Below are 19,290 nucleotides of genomic sequence, written 5' to 3' on the forward strand. Positions count from 1 at the left end.
ACTGCAACTTAGTTACTGGCAAAGTAATGTGCTGTAAAACTAATCATACCTCTTTAATAACTATGCTAATGTAAGAAATCTGATTAATCTTATTTTTTCATGACACTAGGACACAGAAACAATGATCTGGAATGAGAAAACCACAGCGGCACAGAGGTGTTTCACAGGTGCTCATGTAGAGCAGAGGCAGGGTCTCGTGAAGATTGATCAGTTTTCTGCATCCCAGAACCTCCAGGAGCCCCAAACATTAAAATTAAATGATTAAAATACCTGTCAATGAGCCGCTTCCTTTATAATATCATCATATGTTTCATCGGGAGTTAAATGCACATCAGCTCTTGACTAAATGTGTGTGGTTTACATGAATCTACAGATTAATCAGTCAGCCCTTGAACTTGATTTCTCCCCCATTTTATTTCCTAATGCTGGATACGGCTGACTTTACTCTCACCCAGTTCCATCTCATTTATTTTTATTGTACGTTTCTCTCAGGCGCTCATTTAAAAAAGAAATCTTCTTTAAAAACGTCGCGGGGGCGACGCTGAGAAATCTCCAGCCTTTTGTTTCCTTTCGGCAAACTGGCTGCAATGTCTGAGGAAAGTACAGAAGCACATAACGGTGGACCACAAATTTGGGACAGAAGAAAGGGATAAAAAACAAATTAAGGAGGAGGGCACCTGAAACTGTCCTTCACGTCTCCTAAATGCTCCACAGGGAGACGGCAACCGTAAGAAACAGTAAGTCGGCACCAAATTAATGGCACAAGGTAGAGATCCAAGACTAACGAGCGTCTCCGCAAACACCCTGCTTTGTGTCACAGGAGAGGCGACCCCCCGAGGGGCCTCCCTGCTTGATCACGGCCAACGTCACTGGTTTTGAAGGACAATTTCCCAACCTCCTTAAAAACCATCAGAAAGGTTCCAAAGCAGAGGGGCCATTTCGCCCTTCGTGCCTGTTTGTTAGATAGCAGCTAAATGATCTAATTATCTCATCCAGCTGTTTCTGGAAAGAAGCCAGAGTATTAGTTTCAACAACATGGCGGCACAGCTTGTTCCACACTCCCACAACCCTTTGGGCAAAGAAGTGCCTCCTGCTCTCGGTTTTAAATGCACTTCCGTATAGCTCCCACTTGCACCCTCTGGTTCGTGTTTCACTGTTCATTTTCAGTAATCTTCTGTAATCTGCTGTTACAAGACTAAAAATGTCCAGTTCCTTCAGCCTGTCAGTGTGGGACATTCCCATAAGCCTTGAAACATATCTGGTTGCCCTTCTCTGGACTGATTCTATGTTTTTCTATAACCTGGGGACCACAACTGTACACATGATTAAGAACATTAAGAAAGGTCCCACAGGAGAGGAAGTCAGGAGATACACACAATATTCTAAACGAGACCCTGCTAGTGAGTTATAAAAAAGTTTTAATATTGCCGTTGGGGTTGACTTTCAAAACTGAAAGACAACATTTCATTGCCGGGGGAAGTGGTTTTCTCTGAAGGTTTGCTGAATGCACAGTGACGGTGAAGGCGGGCGAGATGCTAGGGAGGCAGTCAGCTCTGTCCCTGTGTTCCCTGGGCTCCGAGTCTGGCCTCAGTGTGGCCCCAGTGGCCGGTTTGTGGCCCCCGGAGCAAACCGCTCCTGCCCCTGCAGGGCTGCTGCAAGAGGTCCCCGAAACAAGAGTGCTCAACTCCAAATCTGTCCTTCTGTCGGGAGAGAAACTAATTTAACAGGAGAAGGTTTCTTCTGTCTTTATTTTAAACAAGTCAAGACCTGCAGGACTCGCAGCCTCGTGAATGCTGGAGCACAGCCAGACCCACAGCAAAACACTGGCTTGCTTGAAGAGTCACAAAGGAAGGACTGAAACACTCCGGCTTGAAACCCTACACAATGGCCGCCCAGCACCGTTCGAGGCAATGTGGAAATTTACCACATGGAAGATAAGATGGTGGCTCTGGCCACACTGGTTTTTAACAAGTAAAATAAACCGAGAGACAATAAAAAATGTATTTGTTCTTAAATCATGTTACCTTGTCCAGCTCATAGTTCAAACAGCAGCAGTTCAAACAGTGAAAGAAGAGCAACGTCTTTCAAAAGCTGTGGATCAGCCAGTCCAGAGTTCAAAACAGGAGATCAACAACGCCACAAAAAAAGGTTTAGGATTGGGATTCTTGTTCCTGGGACAATTCCAAGCTCAGAACACGTGATGTTAACCGGAAATAAGCACTGTGTGACCCCAGACAATGGAATTTTTCTGCCATAATATCTGCTCGTAACTGAATCCACCTGCCAGCCATAATTTACTCCAAGCAACAGCATAAAGCTATTTTTACTTTCTACCAACTACGCCACTCTTCCTCTGTACTCTTCAAAAAACGCTTCAGACTCCCTGTGCTCGGTTTGTGATTTGTCATCCATGTGACGGGAAGAGCAAAAACATTTTTGAAAAAGCAGTTTATTATAATCGTGCAGATCGGACAGTCTTTCTCCCAAACCAGCAAGGTGATAATGGTGAATCCAGGCATGAACAGAAGAACGCATGAAGAACTAAATTACGCAGTCGGATGTCTGGAGTTCTTTTGGTTAATAGACTGCTTATTAGATTCAGTACGCTACAAAAAACTAATTAAAATGGAAAATAGCAGCAGTCTTCAATCCAAGCAGGCCTTCAACAATTACCAAGAATAAAGAAAGAGTTAGGCAAAATGTAGAAGACCCACACTGGAAGGTAAAAACAACTGTGAAAGGTAACCAGTGATGCCTGATCATGGATTCCACAGAGGTCCTAGAAAAGCAGCATTCACTGCTTGGTGTGCAAGTCTGCTCCACACCCCCACAACTCTAGGTGTACAGAAGCAGTCTGGAGTTGATTTCAGATGCTGCTCAGATAAACCATCCACAATGTGACAATTAACTTCTCACTCACAGGACTGCTATAGGAACCATCAGAGTAAGGCAAGAAATAAATACAGTTTTCTTTTGACTCGCCGACTGTAGTTCTGCTGATAAAAAGAGATACGAGATACATTCCCTGTGATAAAAGGGGACAGCGAACAAGTGACAGTTCAGCTAAGACAGAAGTCATGCTCAAGAGCAGGCAAGAACATCAAACACGAAGTTCACAAGGAGCCTATGCAGTTGTCTTGAAGGAGGATTTCTGGTGCGCAGAGTAGATTATATCTGTTCAAAATGCTGACATGGCCTAATTTGCTGCCTGTAGAGCATGGGAGGATTAAACGATATAAACTTTGAAGCTTTACACAATACCTTTCAAAATTAAACGGATTAAGAATGCCTGTCTGATCGGGATTTCACAAGGCTTTGTTAGTATAAAACTGCTCTTTTAAAAATGCACCGGTTTTAAATTTCACATGCATGTGACACTTATTTCAATAGTCTTCCTTTCAAACTCAGGAGAGCAGCAGGCACTGGAACTTTCCCCACAATGTACAATGTTGCTCAAGAGCGTTTTGAAACCTGTAAAAATGTAGAAAATTCGAAGGCAGTATTATGCAGAACACTGTTGCATGTTTATGGTCATTGGCTTTTATTGGTGCTCCTTCCCTCCCCAAAACCCCATGATTAGGAATAAGAAAAGGTGAACTCCACAACGAAAAACAGAAGTGAAGAGACAGCCTAGGGGCTCGCGACAAGACACTCCTGGAGTCTCAGGGCCTGTCTCTGCTAGTGTCTCAATTCACCCAAATCATTTCTAAATGAGAAAAACACATAGGATTTTTCTTAAGGACTTTTACAGTTGCTTACACGAGATGCACATCATTAAAAGGCACGGTTACCCATACCGCACCTCAGTTAGAAGTGTTACAGTTATGCAGCTAATTAAATAATTAAACTATGTAACTGAAAACTTGGTAGAAGACACCGGACACTCCAGGAGTTTAGTTTGAGACCCCTATGCTACACAGTTCAGAAGGGTTTCATAAGCCAGTTACAGTCTGACCCACACAACTGTCAAAGCAACACTCTGCAGCAGGAAGCTGCGTCATGAGAAAGCCAATCCAGAGCTGGGATTAGTCAACAGTCGCCTTTCAAACACTCAGATCTCCTTCAACAAACAGACTGAGGATATTTGGGATCAATTAGCCCTCTTGAGGTGCTGTGAAAAGAAGAAAAGGACTTGACTGGGCAGCACTGAAGGGCGCAGGAATATGCAACATCACTCACCCAACACAAAAAGGATGAAATGGAGCTTCTACTGCTGCCAAACTGGGGGGCAAAGTTTGGTGGCAGCAGGGGACCTCCGACTGGCCTGTTCAGAGCCCTCAGGCACTGGCCGCAGAGCCCACCTTCAGCCCTTGCTGAAGGACAAAGGGCTGGCCGCTACACGTGCGCACAGCGTGACGCGCCGTTTCAACGCCGAGGCGCTCCATGAATGACGCCAATTATCTTGCACTGCTTTTGCGAAATTCTAAAAACAAATTTTACAAGGCACAATTCTGCACCAGTGTTACTATGAAAGGGAAAACTGTCAATAAGTCATCAAGATCGAGAGAGGCATATTAATGTATACAAAACAGGTCTGACTTGCTAAGTAAAATGGTGGAGATTCAATGTGCTTAATTCTCCACGATGTGCGACAACGTTTGCAGGTGTCCTTCACACATGACTATCTTGAAAAATGAATAATTTTTCTACAGTTGCAAATAACCAGCAGTTTCCTTTCTAGCTGTGATTCAACACTCATTAAAGTTGTTAACAAGTTTTTTTTCTTATAACGAGAGTTTCATTTACTGGTGCTGAGACATCTATTTAGTTTACATCTCAACAATTACAAAGTCACACTTAGAAAAAACACTTGGCTGTCTACACTAATATCTTCTACCTTGCTACGTACATTTTGCCATTTTGTTTAAAATAAGCTTGATTGAGCTACTAATTAAGATTTTAAAAAATGGAACTCAGCCTGCTTTGATTTCAGCAGAAGCTAAAACATTCAAAGGAAAATTCCAGTCTATATCTGCCATTCTTTAATGGAACGCAATATCTTCAATAAATAATAATCATGGTGAAAAATGAATCCAGTTACAGCACATCTAGAATAAGCACCATATGGATGCCAATGAGTAAAACAGAATTATTACTGTATTTTAATAGATCCATAATTTATCCATATACAGCTTCTCAAAAGGAAACGGGCTTATATGCAGAATCTATGACCTTTGACCTGCAGCATGGCAAGCCATATGAATACAGTGCAAACAAGAGGTGGTGCTACAGCATCTAAAAAGGAGTTGCACTACAAGTGACTAACCAGCAGAGGGCTCCTCACCTTCCCAGTACAATGCAGCAGTCTGTCTTTCCTGTGGTGCACACTTCAAGAGCTGCCACTGCTTCTTGCAGAAGATGTACGAGAGAGAAAGCCGTGTAATTATGAACATAGGAAGGTTTTGCCAATTATCTATTGACCAGCTCTCTGCTCCTGAGTGCATTAAACATGCATTTGCATTTCAAAAGAGGTGTGCCCGTTAATAGAGACCCCTGCTCTTCAAAGGACTCCCAATTACACAAGGATAGGAGGGCTGGAACACGGCAGCAGCAGCCGCCCAGTAACAGACACAGACTTCAGAATGATGCCGGGGGTGTGTGGTTTGTGCTTCTTAATTCCTTTTCAATAAAAACTCTAATATGCTACTGACACGCGGACCAAAACCCCAGCCCTCAAGCTTTTTACCAAAGACCCTGGAGCTTTTTTCTGTTTACCAAGGCAAAAAAAAACGCTTCTCTAACAAAACAGCTTTAATATTCCTTCCTAAATGTCACTGCTCGGGATTACAACTGTCGTTTCTTAATGCTGTTTCCGCGACTCCGTGCTCAGAAGGATCTGCGATGTAGAGAACCTGCTCTGGTTAATGGGACGCAACATTTAAAGCGTTAACTCTTAGTTATGTTAATTACTGAATGACCATGGCCTCTCTCTCAACCTAAATCTGACGATTCCTTATTAAGTTGTGCATGATTCTGCACACTCTGCTAGCCAATCACTTCTAAACCCCCCGGAGAAATTCCTTGTGGAGTTTTCCACGAGCAATTGTTTTTCAAAAGCAGGTTTTAAAAAATGTCTTTGGGATTGCATGGCAGCACAAGGTTAATGGCAGTTTTACTAATTGCACCTGTAACACTGGTCTCTGAATGCCAAGTTTCACTCAGCATGCGTTTAGCAGCAGGTGTCCGCTGCGCACGAACTTAATTGCACCTAACCTATACTCTCTAGAAGCAAGTTTCTAAAATACCACTTCAGACTCTAAGAATAAATGATTGCTTCTTGAAAAATTAATGAGCAAAGTGTTCTTCGACTACAACTTCGATAGAAAATGCCAAAGGTTTATGTGCTTTGCTACCAATTTAGCAGCAAACTTTTGCCCCAATCCTTTCAATCAATGAATTTAAATTTTGGTTAATTGGTGCTCAAAGTGTGAAAACCTCATCATCAACAGACCATCCCCATGGCCTTGGCTATATTGATCCTCATGTCCCCAGCACCTCAGCAGCTTGTCTTCAGCGTGCGGGACCCTCACTGGACAGGCAGACAGCAGCCTGTGTGCATTCTGACAGTAGGCTGGGTACCTTCTCACACTGTGTGATCGTTCTATTGCAGCAAATGATTACCTGGAAATAAAACATTGAGATCTTACGTTTTATTGAACCAGTTCTTTGCATTTATATCAATGTTGTCTCCTGTCCAGGAGGAAACCTCTTGTTTTAACGACCCAACAATTAACACACCATCCAAAGCGTACAAGTGAATAATATTTAGCATGAGAAATATCTGATGGAGGGTTTGTCTGCAGTTAGTGACAATTCCCAGTATATGACAATATTCATAAGTAGTTACATGTATATTTCTGAACAATAAATATACGAGTAAAATGCAGACTCTCCAGTTCATTCTAGAATTAATATAACCTCAAGACTACTGACGAGACTGTTAATGCATTTCAATGATAATTACAACAGCTGTGTGATAATTCATCACAACTGCCTGCCACAGTGTGCAATTAAGCAGTACCAATGTACCTTTTGTAGCAAAAACAATAAGTTGTTTAAAACACATTCGTAACCGGGGAAAACAATCTTTTCACAATTCATGGTTTTCGGTCCTAAACTGCATCACATACAAAACATTCTGGTGACAGTTAAAGTTATAATGTCACAGACTTTGCAATAAACTTCCAAAAAGCCTTTTCTACTATGCCAGAAATGCACAGGGGTAAAGCCCAGTCATTTAATCACTAAAAGACATTGCCAAGGCTCTCATGTGCTTTTATATTTATAATAAAAGTTACATTTTTAGAACGATCTGCTGCCTACTTGACCCCCAGAATAAGTTCAATTTACCATTCTGCTAACATCTCTGTGGGCTAGCCTACATACTGTTACAAAAGAGCTACGAGATAACTGGCCACACTCTGCCACCAAGTGGCAGCTGGCGTGTGTAGCACCGCAAGGTGAGACTCCAGACGGAAGGGCTTTAACTGAGGGAACACGTGACGACCCGCTACACAAGCCAGGACAGGCGAGGGTCTTACAACCAAGAGGATTCGGCAGGAGCCTTCAAGTCAAGTGGTGCAGAGGGCCATGACCAAGATCTGCTTTCCATCTCCTCACGATGCTTACTGGAGGAGTAAGGGAAGGGAACAGTGGACCAGGGATCACTGAGTACAGGGTCGGGAAACAGCTTTCAGCGTAAACTGCCCGTCAATGCCTCAAGTTTAGATTTCTGATATGTATGAGCAGAGTGTCGGGGAGGCCAGTTCACACTGCGCAAACCTTCTTTTTCAAGCAAGACCAGCTCCATGAGCAGCAACGCCCCTGAGCTGCAAGTCTATAACCGGCGCGTGCTGTATGGCCACACCGCACACGTGTGCTCGTTTTGAGAATTCAAGCAGCCTGGGCGTGAATCGCACACTGTTCTATTTTTTAACTTTTCAGTCACCAATAAATGTATGACTGAGGTTTAAAAATCAAAATCCTAGACAGCTGCTGCACAGGCAGTTCACTGAATTTGCATTTTCAACACTTGTGAGAAACCAACTGCAATCGTCTGACATGTGAAACCGGTCCACCCCGAACATTAAAAAAAGGTTATAAAAAGAGTGGAAAAGCGCGTTTCCTTCACATGCCAACAGCGGCGTTTGCCTTCCCTGTGTTCTGAGAGCTGACACGAGGTGAGTTTCTTGGGGAAGCAAAACATCTGCAGGACGTCGGTGACAAGACTTCGCTGACAGCTCTGCGTTTAATTTGTGAAGACCGGCGATCACACTCGGCACACGTCTTGGAGCACTGTACACGTCAGGATTCCAGCTCCACAGAGCTCGCCGGCCCCTCCATCATCACACAAACCTACACCTCGTCCCTTAACCAACTACTCATTTATGCCAAATACGACGAGAGCTCATCGACTGCTCCTCGCGTGAAGACCGGCCTGCCTCCCGACTGCAGCTTGAAGAAGCATGGCGGGGAGGAGATCCTCAAGACACTGAAATAAATAGAGTGCATCTTTATTTGCTCAAAGTTGAGACTGCGAACGCTCGGTTGTCTTCCCTGCAGGGAATGAAGTCAGGAGCTCCAACACAGCAAAGCCTAAAGCGTTAAAAGGTGACTTCTGTGTTATGAAACTAATACACAAGGTCGGAAAAAGACAGAGGCAGCTTTATTGTGCTGATTTATTGCAAAGTTATTCGGACCCGGGCACAGCAATCGCATTTTACCGCTTTAAATTTAGCAGTCTTGACACTTCGAAGGATGTGTGGGGACAGTGACTCTTGGAGGTGCACAGGAGACAGACCATGTAGCGCCTGGAAGGGCAGAAAGGGAAATTTAAAGTCTGTCCTGCAAGAGACATTGCATGGCCACTGCAGATTTTCCAGCACAGGAGAAATGCTTTCTAGCCTTGATCAGCACCGTTCTGGACATCCTGTAGTTTCTGAAGTCGTTTGTTGGGCGAACCGGCTGACAAGGCATTGTGGCAGTCCAACCTTGAGCAGATAAAAGCATGAACGCGTCTTTAATGAAATGAAAATGAAAGAAAGATGTGGAGCAGACATTGTTCCTTATCTTTCAAACCACAAGTGCGCAGTCAAAAACCCTAGGTTTGCCAAAGGAATTTGAGGGCACAATTTCCGTCACCAAAAGTGCGATTTAGAGAGTTTATGCAGATGTGATAGACAGAGCCAATTAAAACCATCTCAGTCTTTTTCTTGTTTAACTGGAGATAATTTTGAGCCATCCACACCATAAATCTTCAAGGCGTTTGAGTCGTACTGGAAGAGCAAGCTGTACGACACCAGAGTTTCTGCTAAACCTGGCCTAATGGCAACATACAGTCTAATTCTGGAAAGGGACCGAGCCCTGAGACACTCCAGAGAGGACGGGGGCAGGATCCGATTTAAGGTCGCCCCGAGGCTAACCGACCCCTGTCCGTCAGAAAGGCACATCTGAAACAACTGCTGTCGTCACCCCCTGCCGTCGGCACGCTACTGGGCTGCTTCTCAAGAGCAAGGCCGGGGCAGCCCGTCAAGACTGAGCGAAACTGGATGCAGCAGAAGCAAAAAAGTTCACCTTTCGGCAAGACAGAGCTCCAGGCCAAAGCTGCGCTGCAGTGGCTTCGGGACTGGAAAGCGAGTGTCCCTGAGAGGCCCAGGTCAAAGCCCTGACGCAGACGCTATGGAGAATCGGTGGAAAGACTTGCCACCTGCTGTCCATGAGCTCTACCCAAACCAGCCGAGAGAGCGTGAGCAGACCTGACAAGAACAACAGGCCAGGGTGCAAAGACAGTCGAGACCCAGAAAGATTTGCGGCCATAACTGTCGCCAAAGATGCTTCCACCAAATCTTTGAGCTCACGGGTTTTGAATACTTATGAAATCAATTTATGACAGTTTTTTCTGTTTCATTTTTGCCGACATGTACTGCACCTTATCTCACCCTGAGACGACCTCCCTCCGAGCATTCAGCTCCTGAATAAAACCGTCTAAAACATGAGTTGGCATCATTCTGTAATTTCACAAAAGGGGATGCCACAGGCCGGGTGTGAAAACTTCTGCCAGGTTCGCCAAGTGAGCCAAAATGGAATTGTAAGTGGAACTTAAAAATACTGGAAGATTTATTTTTCACCAAGTAAAAACGATGATACGGCAAGCCCATTATCCCTGAATGTGCCTGAAGGGGAGTCGAAGGAACAGGCGGGAGGAAGGTCAGTCGTACAATCACACTGTTCACATTACACAAGCTGCAAGGGAACGCCAGTCCACTCAAGGTGCAGCCAGGTGACGAGGTCAACAAGGCACAGCAGAGCCCTTGCTCAGGCTACCTGCTGCAGGACTCGGGTGGGAAAACATTTTCTATTTTTTTCGGAAAATAAACCTTTAAGAATAAGGGAACCCACTGGAAGTGCATTCGCAGCACACCCCTGTGACAACAGGCCACGCCCGGTGAAGCCACCAGCACGGCAGGATGTCACCGCTGGCAGGCAGTGATGTAGACGCTCTTCAGGAAGTCGTCTGGGGGGGGGATTATGGGAACTGTAGTTCCTATTATCCAACACAACATCTCTGAGCTGTACCAGCCAGTTTCTGTACCCGCCTCGCCACGATTTATCTCGACCCATGTGACCGGGAAGAAAGCATATACTAGCAGCTACTGCCTGCTGTTAGGACGCTTCAAGGCAGGGCTAACAAAGTACGTCCACTTTTATATCTGAATCCTTTCACTTCGCCCGGCACGAGCTCGCATGGCCTCCAGACCAAGCGCGAGCCCCTCTTTGCTCCTCGGAAACCGCGGCGGGCACAGGAAGCCAGCAGACGCGCCGACACAGAGGCACGCCGCGCCGGGCTGGTCGCTGGCTCCCGGGAACAGAATGCATCTGCCGAACACTCCTCACCACACCGGGGCTCACAGACCGGCTCGTCCGCAGCCCCGAGCCCAGACCTACTGCCGGACACTCCCGGCGCCCGCCTGGAAAACAGCCCTGCGGCAGGGGGCGCTCCCGAGCCAGGAGTCGGCAAAAAAACACGTTCCTTGAACCGGCCGCGCAAGGGAAGCCGGAGGTTATCGCTTCGGGACCACCACAGCAAGCACGGATACCAGCCAGCACATGGAGAAGGCTCCTAACAATGAAAGCAGCTCATCTCGTTTGAGTACTCCAGTGTTGAAGGTTGGAGGCTGACTGAAAGCCCCGTGACACCAGGGCCACGCTGGTCCATTACCTGCAGCAGGTAAAACCCCAAGGGCTACCTGTGCTGGGATACAGGAGAACAAACAAGGAGTCTCTTCGCCCCATCTGGCTCGCTCGCTTGCTTCCTGTCGGCTAATTGATCTGCGGATCTCCGCCAGTCATCTCTCGAGAAAAGTCAGGGTACCAGCTTCTTCCGCGCTGCCATGACCTTGTAATGAACTGCCTCCCGGTCGCAGATTTAAAAGCACCTCCTCAGCTCCCAATTTCTGTCCCCTTGCTCATATCCCAGTGTTAATTTCAGAAGCCAGGTTGACTTTATGAATGCCTTTGAGGATTGTGAGGGCTCGCATCAGGTCGCCCTGTTGTCGTCTCTGCTCAAGACCAGAAGGACTTACTCCTTTTAGCCTGGCAGTGTAGGGCGGTCCTCAAGCCCGGGAAAGTGTTTAGTCACACTTCTCTGGACTCAATGCCGTGATCAAAACTGTACACAATATTCTAATGGAGCGACTACCATTTTAGAAAGCATCCCTTAGTTTAAATTAGGGATAAAATTATCTTTGCCTTTTTTATTGCCACATTGTCTAGAAAATGAATATGATGCATCAACACATACAATAATGTCATTTACACAGACAGCTTTTCCAAGGTCAGGCTGTTTCTATTTTATATCTGTAGTTTATGTTCCTGCTAACATTCTGCAACTGTCCACACAAATCTCCATCTGAAAGGTGTTTGTCTCGTCTTCAGTGCTATTTACCATTAGACCTCTACTGTGTTTGTTTATTCTGTATTGGCACGGTGTGCGAACTATCTCACTACCTGTGACAGAACCTGGACCACTGGAAAAAAGAAAACCGAGCAGATGTCTTCAAAAAGAAGAGCGAAGCACAACCCAGAGGCCACGAGCAGGAACCATGTGGAAGCACCTTCCCCGCAAACTCCACACTGAAGGCCCCCCGACTGGACCTGAACCCCGGACCCCAGAGCTCTTACTGCCACAACGCCATGGCGCCCAGGAAAGAAACAATCCAAATGCAAAATGAAGCAACTGAAAACCTGGTCAACTAGGCCTTTGCATGACTACATATACTACAGCATTACAGCGGCTGTTCCTGATAGACACTGCCTTCTGTGCAAAACACACACAAGTTCACACAGATGATCGCTAAACTTCAAGTCAGTGATTACCTAACACGTCCAGTTGATCATCTAGATCATATTTGGACCGACTTAAGCAGAGCGAGTTCCATCTGTGATGGGAGCTGGGCGTCTTTGAAGTACTTTTAACAAATTCCTACAGCAGATTTAATGAGGCAACGCAATAAAAAACATTCCTGATTCGCACTGGTTAGTGAGTCATTTGCCAATATTAAGACTGCAACTTACTGCAGTGTTTACCATATTGACATATGTTCGACTCTAACGTGAATGTATGCATCCATATGCTCATGAACCGATTGCTGCTCAGGCAAACATCAAAAGCTCTTCTGTCAGTACGTCAAAAAAGGGGATGACACACTCTCCAGAGAGCCTTTCTGTTGACACCTTGATGGCCTACACCTATAACCTATGTAATCGCTCAGAAGGAACCCGTTTCATCTTAACTGTTAAACAGAACAGGCTTGGTCACCTCTCTGATTTACAACCCCAGGAGGCCTCAGAGCTCGCAAGGCCCACGTGTCCAGAGACGCAGAGCCGCGGGCCTGAAGCCAGACCGACACGAGGGCTTGACGTAAACCGGAGAGTTTCCTGTGTTTTTACTGGGCCTCTGCACCATCCCCAGCGCCTGACCTGGGCTCATCTTTTCTTCCTTAACTCCCGGGTGCCATTGTAAAGGGCATCCCAAGTCCACACACCTGTCCTGTTTTACCATGGAAACTCTTGATTGCTCTTGAAGACTCACCTGTGAGCCACATGTCAGAGCTCTTCATGGCTGACACAAGCACTGAACAATAAATGGAAATCCCTATTAAAAGCGTAGCTAGGTACTGATTACCTGTCACAGCTAATAAATAACTAATACATACCTTGTGTTTCAATGTATTATGAATACGGCCTTCATTAGCAATGTTAGTCATTTATAGTTTCACAACAACCTGCGTCTCCGTAATGAAGCAGTAACACACAGCTGACCGGCGACCCCTCTGATGAAGAGGCACCATAATCATGTCTGTGTTCCATTTCAATCTCACAGTCATCACAAACTAACGGCACTGCATTCCACTACTGGAGCTGCACTCGTGGTTTTCCTACGTTAGAGAAGTCAATCGCCTCAGTGCCAACGTTAGCCTTCCCCAGATCTATTCTGTGCTAGTAAATACTCGAGGGTCACATATCGGGCAAGATTCATTTGTTAGAGATAAGAGCTCCTCAAGAAAAAATCTTGTGCTTAGCTCATCTGTGTGGTGCACTCTTCTGCAGCTCTTCCTCTCCTCTGAGAGCCTCTGTGAAAAACTATCAGGTGGGCCGCAGAGATGTCACTTTTTGCCCGACAAGTCTGGAAACAGCAGAGAAATCCTCCAACCTCCCAAAGCTTTCCTGTAGGTTTGTCCTAAAGTCACTGACTGATAAGTCAAGAGGCTGAAGGCAGTGACCTGTGGCGTCTCTGGGACGGAAAGGAAAAGGGAAAAACAGGTTTTACCACCATTAACAAACCTTTTGCTTTGAATGCTGGGAAGTCTAATCTTTAATTTTGCACACGCTATCTTCTTTGGGTGCCAAGGTCAGCAATGAGCGCTTGTTCTCTGAAACGCCCGGAGTAACCCTTTCCCAACTGGCACGGGGCCTTGATCCTCTCCGCTCACAGGCCCTGCGAAAACCTCCTCTTGAACGCAGGATTCACCCCTGGAGATGCAAGGCGTCGGTTCGGACCGAGAAGGAGCTGTCGGCCGACTGCCCCAGTTTGCGGGGAGACACGCTGCATGATGCTCACGCCCCATCTGTATCCAGGGCGAAAACGGAAACATTCCCAGATATCACACCTCGACGGAGAGGCCCCTGCACAAGCCTCCCAGCCAGGGCGAAGGAAACCGGTTTGATTGCTGGGACTACTCTGCAGCTTGAACCCAGTGGAAAAAGTCAGGACTGAAGAGCACCGCCCTGCCACTCTCCGGCGCACCTGCGTGCATCAGGGACAGGCCGGTCCGCAGGGCGACTGCGCCGAGCGCATGGAAACGGCTCTCAGGGTCACACGAGGCAGGAAAGACCATTTAGGGCAGACAGCACACACACGGAACTGCAGCGCGTTCCGAGCCAGGAAAGGCAGTTAAGGCAGCAGACTTCCGTTCCTTCTGTGGCATTTAACCCCTTCCAAGGGGCACGGATTTCACCTCGGGCTTCAGCTGCAATCGCGCCCGTCATATCAAGAGCTGACTCTCGCTACCAAATGACAAGGATTTGCACTTGGGCCAATGTGAGAGCACCGTCCGTGACTCATGATGAAACACTGGCAATACCCTAACACTGTCTGCATGACTTCTTAATCACTGGCTGAGTTCACCCTTGACTCTCCGAGCTGAAGTGGCAGAACTGAGATATGGGTGGCCTGCTCACATGATGATCGCTGATGGCAAATCCGAAACAGGTATCTTGTGATAAGAGGGAGACTGAACGGGCATTTAGTCGCAGAGTTAAACAGAGTGGAACGCACTTCGTCCCAATCTGCTTCCTCTGACTGGAATCAAATTTTTTAAGGACGTCTCTGAAAAGGAAATGAAGCTAAACGAAACGCCGTCGCACAGGTACGGCCCCTGGGAAGGGCCGCTGTTATTTCAGAAAAGGAATCCCTTGCTTTGTGCAGATCCGTAGCCAAAGGATTAGTCACACTAACCCAAAAGGCACACCGCTTCGACGAAGCCCTTCCTCCATCACAGACCGTATCGACAATAATTCACCTTTCTTTACCTTCATGGCTTTCCCAAGCCGCTACAGTGCTCCCATGTGACAGGAGCAAGGTTGAGAGAAATCGTCTGGCCAGCTTGGACTGCACACAGCGTGAACACACTCACGCCCCGCTGCGTCCAAACTCTCCGGGCTGTCACTGACCATAAAAACACTGGGGTTTTTTTTAGGGGGGAGTTGGGGGAAGCTCTCATCTCTTAAGATACAGTCTTTTTTTGAGGTACTGGAAAATGTCTTAATTAATGGGCGCTTAATTATAAAAAAAAAAATCTGACTGAGAGAAGAACAACAGGAGGATTAAGCACTAATTGGAAAAGAATGCTTCCTACTTTTTTTTGTTTAAAAAAAGTAGTTATACCAGGAAATCTGCTTCCTATTACGTTGCAGTTCAACTTCACCCTGTTCAAGAACATTAGGTATCAAGTGTTTATACATATAAAGAGGTGAATTGTCAGCTTTTATTAAAGGAAGTTTTAACTGACCAACTACAGAGCCCTATATATATAAAAAACAAATTTCTGTTGTAATGTCAATTGTTAGAAATACCTTAAAGCTATCTACCAAATGCAAAGAATGATTCTACTATATTTGCACTCCACTATATGTACAACATTCTCATGTTCTTGGTTTCAAATATTCCTTGATATGGAACTATGTTTTCAGGCAAAAGTGGCCAAAAAAATGGAAGGGACCAATACAAAGTGCTTAAGAAAATACATCTTAAAAGATTTGCTTATCTCAGTTTTTGAAAACCATGTGTAATATGGGGAAACCTGCCACTGTCAAGGTGTGAACCTGCGGGCACACGAGAGGAGCAAATTGCACAACGCAAACTGCACAAGCCTCGGGTACAGCCCCCACCCCCAACAACAACAACAACAACACAAAACAGACCTTGGACGACCAGGAGACATTTTTATCATTTTACAGGTCTGAAGTGTCAAAACTGAGACCCCACCGGCTGGAGCGGCGAAATTGAGCCGCACACGCACGAAAAATAATCCGCGTTTCGACACGGAAAAAGCTCTTTACCTCCGGCTCGCGCTGTGGGCATCGCCTTGGGTGATCTCTCACAACAGCCACGTACAAACAAGGCAGGGTACAACCGTCAAGTTTTCAAAGAGCGTGGCTGCAGAGTTCTCTCTTTTTTTAAAAGAAAAAAAGAAAAAAGATCTCAAAGTTGAGCTGGGGGATCACACATCTACGCGGCCCCGGGCTGCTACAATGAGGGGGTGCACCACTGACCCCCCCCACCATCAGATCCGGGGGCTCATGCATGAGCAGGGAGCGACACCGGAGCCGAGTCCGTCCACCCAACTGCACCAGATATGTCTGGCTCGTGTCGCCGCCTCACGCTGTTGTTGTGCGCTACCGTGTCCATTAAAATGCCCCCATACCAAAGCAGAGACCCAGCCAACAAGACACGGCATGCCCGCCACCGGGGAGGCGCAGCCCGGTCCCGATCCCGGAAAGTCCAGCCGCTCTAGCGGGATTAAGGACCTACCTTTCCGCTGCCGGAGACGCGAACAGCAAGCACGCTAATGGGGATACTTGATTATTGTTCGCTCTCGTCCTCCATCCATTTCACAGCCGCCATTTTGCTCGCTATCCTGCGGGCTGAACTATTGCTCTCACTGGCGGGGGTGTCCGCCGGACCCGCGCCACCGTCACCGCCTGCCGGTCCACCGCACGGGGCGAGATTCCGGCCGTGCGTGGGCTCGCCGCAGCCGGCACGGGGCGCCTTGCCCACCTCCCACTCCTCTCCCCTCGCCCTGGCGTGGACGTGGGCTCTATCTGTGCGCGGGGGCCTCTCGGCCGAGATCGCGGTCTCCCCATTCTGGGAATGGATGGTTCCAGACAGACAGGCAGGGAAATTCTTGGTTAGGAAAGTGGAAGATTGGAAAAATGGTAGGAGTCCGAGGAGCCCCTGTGCTTTTAAACTACTGCACCACATTCAGGTGGTGAGCACTGTGATAAACCAGGACACCCGCCCCCCCCTGCTCCCTGCTCCACGCTCCACAAACCAATCTCCCCCTCGCTAACCTTTTTTTTTTTGGAAAGGAGGATGCACATATTTTGAGGACAATGCCAAAGAGCCCTACGCCTCACCAGGAGAAACATCCCACCCAGCCTCCCCAGCTGGAGTGTTTCCCAGAGTGTTCTGAAGCTGGTTCACGGTGCAGCAGCGACGACGCAGAAGATGGGTCAGCTGAAAGACACAGCTGGGAAACCCACAAGTTTTCGTACAGGGAGGGGGGGGATACATGTGATCATGTCTTGGCCCACCCATCTGCTCCCTGTTCCAATGTCACCTCCGTGCTGTATACATGTTGGATTTAAAGGTGAAAAAACGATTCTGGGCCGATTGATCGATGGGCATGCGGGAAGGCCGAGCATATAGCAGATTTTTAAATGTCAATGTATTAGAAAATAATAATAATAATAATAATAATTATTGCAAAAACAAAGAGGCACCAAGGTGGCCTGGAGAGATTCCCCAGAAGAAGGGACGCGCGTCCAGGGGCTCAGGAGACGGAGGCGTCCTTGTCTCTGGCTGCACGAGCTCCAGCGGCAGGCCAGGCAGGACGGAGCCGTGTCGGCGCACGCAGGGCTGTCATGGAAACGGCAGGTGGGGAGCCTGTGGCTGCCTCTCCTCGCCAGGCTCGCCCCTGCTCTCGCACGCACACCCCTGCGGCCCTCAGGAGGGGAGCGGGAAAGCCCCAGTCTCCCCAGTCTCCCCAGTCACCCCAATCACCGCAGTCTCCCCAATCAGCACAGTCACCCCAATCACCACGGTCACCCCAGTTACACCAGTCACCCCAGTCTCCCCAATCAGCACAGTCACCCCAATCACCACGGTCACCCCAGTTACACCAGTCACCCCAGTCACCGCAATCTCCCCAGTCTCCCCAATCAGCACAGTCACCCCAATCACCACAGTCACCCCAATCTCCCCAGTCACCCCAATCACCACGGTCACCCCAGTCACCCCAATCACCACAGTCACCCCAGTCACCACAGTCACCCCAATCTCCCCAGTCACCCCAGTCTCCCCAATCAGCACAGTCACCCCAATCTCCCCAGTCACCCCAATCACCACAGTCACCCCAATCTCCCCAGTCACCCCAATCACCACGGTCACCCCAGTCACCCCAATCACCACAGTCACCCCAGTCACCACAGTCACCCCAATCTCCCCAGTCACCCCAGTCTCCCCAATCAGCACAGTCACCCCAATCTCCCCAGTCACCCCAATCACCACGGTCACCCCAGTTACACCAGTCACCGCAATCTCCCCAATCACCATAGTCACCCCAGTTACACCAGTCACCCCAATCACCACGGTCACCCCAGTCTCCCCAATCAGCACAGTCACCCCAATCACCACAGTCACCCCAGTTACACCAGTCTCCCCAGTCACCACGGTCACCCCAGTCACCTCAGTTACCACAATCACCACAGTCACCCCAGTTACCCCCATCACCCCAATCTCCCCAGTCACCGCAATCTCCCCAATCACCATAGTCACCCCAGTTACACCAGTCTCCCCAGTTACCCCAGTCACCACGGTCAACCCAGTCTCCCCAGTTACCCCAGTCTCCCCAATCACCACGGTCACCCCAGTCTCCCCAGTTACCCCAATCTCCCCAGTCACCCCAGTCACCGCAATCTCCCCAATCACCATAGTCACCCCAGTTACCCCAGTCACCACGGACACCCCAATCTCCCCAGTTACCCCAGTCTCCCCAGTTACCCCAATCTCCCCAATCTCCCCAGTGTCCCCAGTGTCCCCAGTCACCCCAGTCTCTCCTGGACACTGGCGGAAGGGGCGCAGGGGTCTGTGAAGGGCTCACAGAGACACAGGTGGCGACTCCTGCACGCCGGGAGACAGGCCTCGGGGGATGGCCAGGCAGCAGCCCGGCCTGTTAGCGTGCTCAGTTTAAAGCCAATGTACGATACAGCGGAAACAGTCCCTCTCCTCATTCACCGTTAGTGCAAGGCTGCGCTGGATCGATTACACATCTATTACATTTCAGAAGACGGTAGTGGGTGTTCTTCCCTAACTGCGTCCGGGTTATCACACCAGGCCGCGATGAAAACGGCCCCAGTGAACTCTGCTGGTGTTGCTGGGAGAGCAGCGCCGGGCTGCAGCACGGTCCTCTCGAGCCGCCCCCCCCCTTCACCGCGTGCGCCCCCCGACGC

The 19,290-nt window shown here is 48.1% G+C and overlaps 1 protein-coding gene across 2 annotated transcripts in view; it reads right to left on the minus strand.

Annotated features, from left to right (window-relative positions):
* The window catches only part of znf644b (zinc finger protein 644b), a 31,619-nt gene extending 14,747 nt beyond the window's left edge, over positions 1-16,872 (minus strand). Inside the window, exons 1-2 of one of the 2 annotated variants that reach the window (XM_088597704.1) lie at positions 16,592-16,872; positions 16,120-16,230 (exon numbers count right to left, since the gene is read on the minus strand). In XM_088597704.1, coding sequence (XP_088453830.1) covers positions 16,120-16,141 — 22 coding nt within the window. In that variant the 5' untranslated portion in view covers positions 16,142-16,230; positions 16,592-16,872. The remainder of the gene's footprint in view (positions 1-16,119; positions 16,231-16,591) is intronic. The other variant, XM_088597705.1, reaches the window with a different exon arrangement.
* Between the last annotated feature and the right edge of the window lie 2,418 nt (positions 16,873-19,290).

Source organism: Lepisosteus platostomus, chromosome 11 (assembly GCF_059453375.1).
Source record: "Lepisosteus platostomus isolate fLepPlt1 chromosome 11, fLepPlt1.hap1, whole genome shotgun sequence".
NCBI classification, from domain to species: Eukaryota; Metazoa; Chordata; class Actinopteri; order Semionotiformes; family Lepisosteidae; genus Lepisosteus; species Lepisosteus platostomus.